The 8,969-nt window shown below is 43.1% G+C and overlaps 1 protein-coding gene across 1 annotated transcript in view; it reads left to right on the top strand.

Annotated features, from left to right (window-relative positions):
- The first annotated feature begins 23 nt into the window (after window positions 1-23).
- The window catches only part of SUSD4 (sushi domain containing 4), a 68,926-nt gene continuing 59,980 nt past the window's right edge, over window positions 24-8,969 (top strand). Inside the window, exon 1 of the mRNA XM_042051672.1 lies at window positions 24-233. Within this exon, the coding sequence (XP_041907606.1) occupies window positions 113-233 (121 nt within the window). The 5' untranslated portion in view covers window positions 24-112. The remainder of the gene's footprint in view (window positions 234-8,969) is intronic.

Genomic DNA, 8,969 nt, shown 5'->3' with positions numbered 1-8,969 from the left:
GGGGGCGGCGGGGGCGACCCGCGGAGCCGGCGCGGGGCCCCGGGCAGCGGCGAGGCGGAGCGGCTCTCTCGTTGCAGGTGGCGGCGAACCGGATGCCTTTGGCGGGCAGAAGATGTGTCATGGGAAGCAGGCGAGCGGCGGCGGTGCCCTCCCGGCGGCGCGGCGGCGGGCGCTGGCCGCGGCGCTGTGGCTGCAGTTGGCGCTGAGCCTCGGCCCGGGGCTGGCGGCGGGCGGTGAGTGAGTGAGGGGCCCCGTCCCCGTCCCCGGTCCCCTCCTCCGCCCGGCCCGCGCCACCCCCTCCCCAGCCGCCCCCGCAGCCCCGACCTGGGGGGAGCGGGGAAAGTTCCCCCCCTGCGCTCCCCACCGCACCCCTGCGCGGGGGCGCGCAGCCTTTGGCACCCTGCGCGGGGACCCCCGGCAGGAGGGAGCCTCACCCCGGCCCCGGCTAGGGAGCACTGGCTCTCTCTAAGTACAGCTTCATTTTGAAACAGCGTAATTTTTAAAATTAGAAAACATAAAAGCCTTGCCCCGCCGCGGTCCGCTCAGACATCTCTTGGATGACTGTTAGTGCGAAATCCCCATGCAGCTGGGAAAAGCAGGAATTTGGGGAGGAAGCTGGCGATTCGGGTCTGCAAATGCAACGTCCTTCAGCACTCTCCTAGTGGAGGAGCGACCCAGCCTCATTTGGCCTTTTTAATTTTAATTACATTTTTAACACTATCATTTAAATTACTGAGCCTGTGAGATATTTTCAGCAGGTACTTTTAATTACAAAATTGTTTTAAATTGATTCCGTAATTAGACTTGGATTACTGGAAAAGTCTTAAAGTAAACTGCCTTGCTGTAAAATGAACTTAGCTGTGATAATGAGAGCAGCTTCATGTTCCTACTCTGGCATGGTATTACATATTTGTGTTGGGGGAATAAGCCATTTTATGATTGAATCGCATCACTAATGGCAGACAGAGCCCAATATAAAAATTGCTTGGGCTTCTTCTCATGCCAAAGACTTATGCCAAAATTTTCTGACTTGAATGCCTAAGCCCCAGCAGCTCCAATCCAGATGTGTTTTCTGTCACTGAATATGGATTTACAGGAATACGGCTGAAGAAGACTTCAAAAGGTCATCTTGTCCATCCTCCTCCTGATGTGATTCAGTCCTAGTTTTCTCTCTGGAGACAATAATGCCATTTTCCAATAGAAATCCTGTGACTGCAAATGTGATTCCAGCTAAACAAGCTTTTAAACTGTTGCAGTCAGTACATATCCCTCTTTAGAAATTAATGGCTTTAAAAAAAAAAATTATTTTATTCCAACTGTGTAACCCTTGATTTCCTGGCCAGTTCATGTTTCAGTGTGGTGGTGCTATTCAGCCTGTCCTGTGCCTTTCTTGGGATTGGAGTTGTGTGTGCTCCTGTCCTTCTCTAACCTCCTTCTTAGGCTCCATTCATAAAAATGAAGCTGTTCCAAGGCCCCCTCCTCCCCGAGGCTCCGCATATCCCACGGTTTGATTGTCAGCATTTATTTAGCTGATTAGTGCAAGAGGTTTTTCAAAATATGGCTTATATCTCCCTCAAATGGAATAGTTTTCATCATAGCCTGCAATAAATTGTTGTGCGATGTTGATCATTATTAATGCTGCTGCCTTTCACCTTGGTAGTGTAACTAATTCTGTATCAAATTTCATTTGTAAGGCGTTTTAATATCTTTCAATAATTTGGGGTTTTTTTTGGTCCAGTGTCTAGGAAAAGGCAATGCACTGAACGATTGTGCATGGGCATAATCAGCGGTGAAAAGCATTCATTGCTGTTCTGACTATTGCTATTATTTTCCAGTGTGGCTGTGCTCAGAAGGTAGGCACTGTGTAAATCCCAGCAAATGTACAGTCCTTTCATGTGGTAGAATATTGTGGTTATTGGGTTCCCTTCACCCTGAGTCATTCGAGTGGTAAAAATAATGAGCTTTGTAATTAGAACAGAGGACTGTGAATTAGCATCCCTATTTTAGGCTCTGTTGTATATGTGAGCAAGCTCACTGTGCTTACACAGCTTGCTGTGTTTGCTGTGAGGGCTCAGCTTTTGGCTCCCCAGCCTGTGACCCAGAGTCTGGGAACTTGTAAGCAGCTGTTGACCAAAGTTGTGATTTCTTAGGACTTTGAAAATATTGTTTCTGTAGGACTCTCATTTTATGGATTTGTGTATTTAGACACAAGGCACACGGCATTACTGACTAGTTTGGAAAATGTAGCCCCAGCCTCTTTCTATCTTCTCATTATCTGTTAAATAAGGATAATCATACTTCTCTCAGAGATTTGAAAAGAGCTTTGATGACATTTAATGAAAATACTATGGAGGTGGAAAGAATTTGTTTCAAAAGCTTTAGAAAAACAACACTGACAATATGCAGAAATAAAAACTACCTCCCATATTAAAACATTAAAATAAATAGTTTAGGGTTATTTTTCTATAAAGTAATCCACAGTTTACATTTTGGATCCCATTTACGGCTTCTTCCCTTCCTTGGCTGATACCAGGATTTGTCTCCTGTAATAATCCTGTCATGACTTGTGTGACTCCTTCTATTTTATATCTGACTAAGCTCTATTGATTGTCACGTTCTACCATTTCATCCCAAATCAATACTACTTATAACTCTTTTTTCCTGTCAATAACTCTACAGAGAGTAACTTTGTTTATTACACTTTGACTTTCGCAAAAGTGGATCTAGCGAAAAAATGTGCTGTAGAAGTCAACTCAAATGAGCAAACCTTTCAGCTATCAATATCCCTCAGTCCTCCCTGATGTATTTAAAACTGTGCTGATAGGGAGGATAAAGTGTATCTCTCATACTTCAGCTTGTGGCTTTCATCTAAACATTTTTGTTTTCAGAATCACAGAATCATTTAGGTTGGAAAAGACCTTTAAGATCATCGAGCTGAAGTGTTAACCCAGCACTGCCAAGCCCACCACTGAACCGTGGGCCCAAGTGCTACATCTACATGTCTTTTAAATACCCCAAGGGTGGCTGACTCTTCCACCTCCCTGGGCAGCCTGTTCCATTGCTTGACCTCCCTTCTGGTGAAGAAATTTTTTCTGCTATCCAATCGAAACCTCCTCTGGTGCAACTTGAGGCCATTTCCTCCTGTCCTATTGGTTGTTACCAGGGGAAGGAGACCATCCCCTACCTGGCTACATCCTCCTTTCAGGTGGTTGTAATGAATGATAAGGTCCTTCCTCAGCCTCCTTTTCTCCAGGCTGAGCCTCCCCAGCTCCCTCAGCTGGTCCTCGTAAGAGGGGACAGAAAAAAGAGATGAAGTAGGAGCATGCTGGGAAGGCTGGTGTGAGGAGAAATGAAATGCATAGTGGATGGAGCTGATGACAACTTCCTTTGGAGTTTTAAGGTGTTGTACAGCATTCACTGTGAAATCAGTAGTATGGAGATAATAGCTGTAACAATAAATTTTTAAATCTATTTCAAATTCTTGAAACTATATTAAAATAGTGGAGGATGATGAAATCTAGAAGGAGAGGCAGAAAAAGAGTTCAGTAAGCTTCTGATTTTGAGGTTTGTTATGTGGTCTTCTATTCAGACATGACTTGGGCGTGTGTCTGCTTTGTTGTCATGGGTCAGTTGGGTGAACTGTGTTGTTCTGCTGGGCCCATTGGGGAATCTCAGGGCTGCAGCACACATCACCACAGGCTTGGAGGGGGCCATGACGTTGTCTTGCCTCCTGGCCTCGAGCAGGGTCAGCTTTCTGGCTGGTTTTCTTGTTCTGTTCCATCTCTTTGATCTTCCTCTGCAGAAATGCACACTCCAGTTCCTCCAAAGCCTGGATGGCTCCAGTTTCTCTGAACTTTTCCCAAGATTTTGTTGTGCTTTCTGGATTGCTGGTTATTCAGACCATGAGCTTGCTCTCATGGAACCACTTCCCTGTGGAATGCACCTCACTGGCGCTGAAACAGAGCTGAGGAATATTTGCCTGTGCCTTAGAGCTCTGCTCCTGCTCAGACATCCAGGGTACCTGTGTTGTCATGTGGGATGCTGCTGGGTTATATTCAGCTTCTGGTTCCCTGTAGCTCCCAGGCGTGGTCCTGCAGGGTTGGTACCTGGCCAGATGTTCCTATTCCGTGTTGCTGCTTTTTTTGGCATTGCAGTCAATTTGTGGTGTTTCCCTGGCTGCGTGTTCTGCAGGCAACATCCCTGCACATTGCTGGTGCTTTTAAACTGGGAAGTACATCGTGTATGATGGTAAGGAAATCTGGCATGTTGTGAAACCTTCAAATATATTGAATTTTAGTGATTCCATGGAGATTAGTGGTGGGCTTCTTTTTCTGTACCAAGGCTGAATTGTTACTGCTCTGTGATTGTATTGCATTTGATGGAAATTTTGGTTATGCCTTGGTTATGGTAACCACTGACTTTGGATGCAGTGACCATTAAAAACACATTCCTCAGGGTTCTGAGGATGGTGGACTTGTTTCCCTGGAGTAATACAAGTTTTTGTGTGTGCTGATGATGCAGGCCTACGATAGGGCTGACTTTTTGGTAACCTGCAGTTGTTTCTGGCAAGAAAAGCCAGCCAAAGATTTGCCATAACTGCCTTACATGTGATTTTGGGATTATAAAGAAGGCTTTCTGAAAACTCAGAATGTTTTCTGATACCCTCTCACTAAGTCTGTAGTTAATGTATTTTACTGTCTCCGTCTCAGTGCGTCTGCTTCGCTTGTCAAGCAAAATAGACATTTCAGCCTCGAGTTCCCTGTACATTTGATGAAATCATCAGTTATTTTGCAGGATAGTTTCTAACCTCCAGTTTATTGGAGAAGCTCAGTGTTTTGGAAGGAAGAGATTCTTCCCACTGTGACGGGATCTCAGTGCCAGATGTACCTCGTGCAACCTCTGTTCTCAGGAGTTAAGTACCGTTCCGGTGCTGTTCTGATTGCAAAGTGGCAAGGCCGGTGACATCAGAGGATGGCAGTTCATAATTTGTCTTAGTGGCACATCCATCTGCCTACAGCCTTGAGAGAGGTGGGCATATTTGATAGATTAATATTAAATCAGTTTCTTAGCACTCTGCAAGAAGGAGCTTTATCACTGATGTGCTGTGCCATTTGGAGACTGAGGTTAACTTTGCGTCTCTGCTTTGCTCCCTTACTCCCAGGATTGCAATAGAGTATCTTTGATCTCTATATTAGGGATGATTACAACTTTAGGAGAATTAATTAATTAATTATGCTTTGCTTGATTTTCTCATCTGTAAAGTAGATAAGCGATGTATTTTGTGGGCGTGTTATGAGGGAGTTTGAGAACCTCCCAAAGAAAATGTTACCGGAATGAGAAATAGGAATTTTAGCAAAGTATAAACTGAGCTTTACCAAAGTAGAAGGTTCTTTAATATTCATGATTTTTGTTGTTGGTATTTGTGGGGTTTAATAATTAAATATTCTTACCAGAACAAGAAGGATGCTATCTTTTTTAACTTTTACAGATTCTTATAGATTTTTTTCTACAGCATTGATCATGTACTCAATTTTTTTCCCAAATATTGTCTACCTATGATTGCAGTTCATTTATTTTTATAACAAAATACACATTATTAGAAGTAGGAAACCTTGCACTTGTGCTGTGCATTTTCATGAGGTTTTAGGCAGGAGAAGGACAACAAAGTGTGGCCTGAATTCGTATTTGCTGTGTGCCGGTGCAAATGTGAATGAAGCCTGGGCTACACTTACTGTAAGCATTGCTTAGAATGACAAGATGAGCTCGAGGGATAAAGCGGTGTAGTGTGTACAATTTGATTCACTAAGTGGAAAATTTTGCTTTGCTAACATATTAAGAGGACTGAAGGTACAAGTATCTTACCAAATTCAGCAATTTAACTGTGAAACGGGCATCTCCTCACTTGGTTTTTGTATCTCCACAGCTGCTTCCTTCGAGGTGGCACGAGCAGAGCATTATGAAGCCAATTATGGGCGTTACATCTATTAATTCTCACAGTGGTGTGGTTTATAACACCAGTTTTTGGTGTCCACATTCACCTTCTATCTGACTGTGTTACCCCATTGCTTCTGTTGACACCAAGTTTGGCCTCCTGCTTCTGAGAAGGGGTTCCCAATGGCTTTTCCTGAACAGCTGGGCTGCTGATAGGATTTATCCGAGTCGGGATGTTTCTTTCTCCATGTACTGTAAACAGTGGAAGGGTTTGGTGGTGCCATCTGTGCTCCCTGAGATCCTGTGGGGCAAATGTGTTTCCACATTTGTTACCCTAGAATCTTTTATGAGTAGTGTCCATGCTGGGCTGCTCTTGTGCTTGTTCTTAAGAGATTGTACCAACCTTTTTTTAGCTAGGGTGGTTCCAGAATTTATCAGGAACATTTCTGTATTAATTTATTTTGTCAGTTTGACCAACTTTAGAAAGGAGTATAGGAGCTTTTCTGCCAGCGTCCCTACTTACTTTTGATAAACATATCTCATTAAACTCACAATTTTGACAAATATTCTTGCTTGTGGTAGCTTAATAGTAATAAAAATGTCACTTTTTTTTCATTTAGCTCTTCTCATCCGTGGTGTTTAAAGCACTTTATAAAGGAACATAAGTTTTATTATGTCCCTTTGTAGATGGAGAAATGACTTTAGAAAGATTAAATGTCTTGAAGACACATTTCACGTAAGAAACAAATGTTGCCATAGACAGGGAAGAGATCCTTTGGATCTTCATCCGGCACTTTCTTCTGTAAATAGAATTTAGGGAAATTCCTAACCCACATTTTTATAATATGGCCTCTATAATAGGATTTTTTGGCTGTGACTGTCATCTAATTGAGATGAGCAGCTGATTTCCTATTCACTTAAATTGCTACTTAAGCAAATCACAGAGAGAGTTTTTCCAGTGTAGTTTATTTGCCTGACTCCTTTATGTCTGAGATAGCACATGGCATTTTTCCAGACACCAAAAACATCTTCAGAATAACAACAAAAAAAAGTGTTATGAGTTAGGGTAGAGCCCCCAAAAATGGTATTATGCAGGTTTCTCATGGTGTAAAGCCCATATTAACAGGAAGGGTATTTCTGCCTTGCTCAGTCGTTTGGTTCATCATCACAGTTTGCACGAAAGGGCAACATTAGAGAAATATTGCGTGTGATTTTAAATTAATTCTAGCATACTTGAACAGTTAGAGAGGAGAAGATCATTGCATGACCAGGCAGCTCCGTGCAGGCTGTGGCACGAGTGCCGTTGCCGTATACTCCCATCCCACTTTAGGAATCAGTGGATGTGTAATGTGCTCCCATAAAAATATGGGTTCATCTTGCAAATGTTTGCTCATGAAAACCTAAGATGTAATGCAGAGGACACAGAAGGATGAAACAGGTCTGGTCGCTTGATCCTTTCTGCACATGGTGAAGCAGGGCTAAGGATGCAGCAGAGTTTCTGTGTAAAGCCAAATTCTGCAACTAGTAGAAATTTACAAAATCTGGAAACTGAAAAGAGGAAACAGAGCTTACAACAGCCTGAGGAAGAATACAGGTTATGTTACCAAGGGTTAGATTATGTAGAAGTTGGGTTATTGAGGATATAATGAGATAATAGCCTAAAAATAAACTGTCTTGTACATTGTTAAAGAAAAAATGGGATATGGCATGCACATGAACCAGAGGAATCGTTATGTCACTGGACTCCCATTCTGGAGACCAAGAGAACATGCTAAAAAGAGGAGGTTGTCTTGAAAATGCAAAGCCTTCAGATCTTTTTTGGTACTGCAGAAAGGCAGCAGAACTCATAGCTGTTTAGCTGTCAAGAGGCTGGAGAACACCATACAGATTCAAGGGAAAAGCTGCCATACCTGCTGGGAGGGAGAAGATGCTCAGAAAAAGAAGCCTGTAAGCACAGGGTCCTGTTCTCACTTCTGTCATTAGCACCAGTGAGTGTGTACAGTAAAAAAAACTATGGAACAGAAATTTCATTTCCATCTTTCAAAGCATGGGACAACACACTTGAGAGCAGGGTCACAGAAATAGGAGTGAAAAAGCTCAGAAGCACCTCTAGTTTATCCTCCTGCCCAGAACACAGGAGTCACACATTTACCTCAGGAATGTTACCGTCTGAGACTTTAGGTTGGAAACTCTACAGTCTATCCCAGTGCTTCATTGTCTTAACCATTAAAAATTTTTTTGTCAAGTCCAACTCAAATCATCATTTCTGTAACACAGGACTCAGAGCATTTCTGTCTCTGGTGTCGGATTCCCAAGCATTACTTCCTCCACTGTGCTGCCTGTCAGTGCAAATCAACCAGTGCTATGTCTTGGGCCATCCTGGCTGCTCCTGTCACTTTCCTGGGTCAGGCTGGAAGAATCCAGACTGCCCCAGTCCAGCAAAGTGTCTTTGAAAAGTTTTGGATGAATTAACAGCCGGGGAGCTGAGGTTTAGCTGTAATGGCCTGATGTTCATGTGTCGCTGCCAGCGTAGAAGGAGCTGTTGTGATTCTTGATGGTGGAACTTCCATTTTTCTGGTTTAGTGTAGGTCACAGCTAAGTTTGTGTTTAACACGAGATCTGATATCTTACCAGCAGCTATCAGAAAGGTCAGGTTTGCTTTGCTAGTTCAGGAGGGCTTGCAAGGATTTTCCAAAGTCACAATTGGAAAGCATCAGGAATAAATCTGAGAGCCCTCCCATAAAAGATGCTTATTTACACAGTCTGTTCTCCTTGGGGATATTAGACCAACTCTTTGTATTTGATCATGATGTAAACAGTATGGTTATTGCCACAGTAAATTGCACCCAAGTGAATTTGTATTTTACTTCTGTAGACTGAGTGAAGTTGTATATACTGAGCAGCCCCGTGGTAATAGATTAGATCCACACAAAAGCCAGTCAATAGCTTAAGACTTCCATGTGTGTTTGCAAACAAACAATTTTAACTGGAATTTTTATAAGCAGCTGCTTAGCAGCTGTCACCCCCAGTGCCTGAGT

The sequence above is a fragment of the Corvus kubaryi genome, unplaced genomic scaffold (genome assembly GCF_017639235.1).
Source record: "Corvus kubaryi isolate FWS band 111438036 unplaced genomic scaffold, C.kubaryi_AGA036_p1.0 76, whole genome shotgun sequence".
Lineage (NCBI taxonomy): Eukaryota > Metazoa > Chordata > Aves > Passeriformes > Corvidae > Corvus > Corvus kubaryi.
The sequence above is the reverse complement of the archived record's forward strand: the minus strand, read 5'-3'. Positions and strand labels throughout refer to the sequence as shown.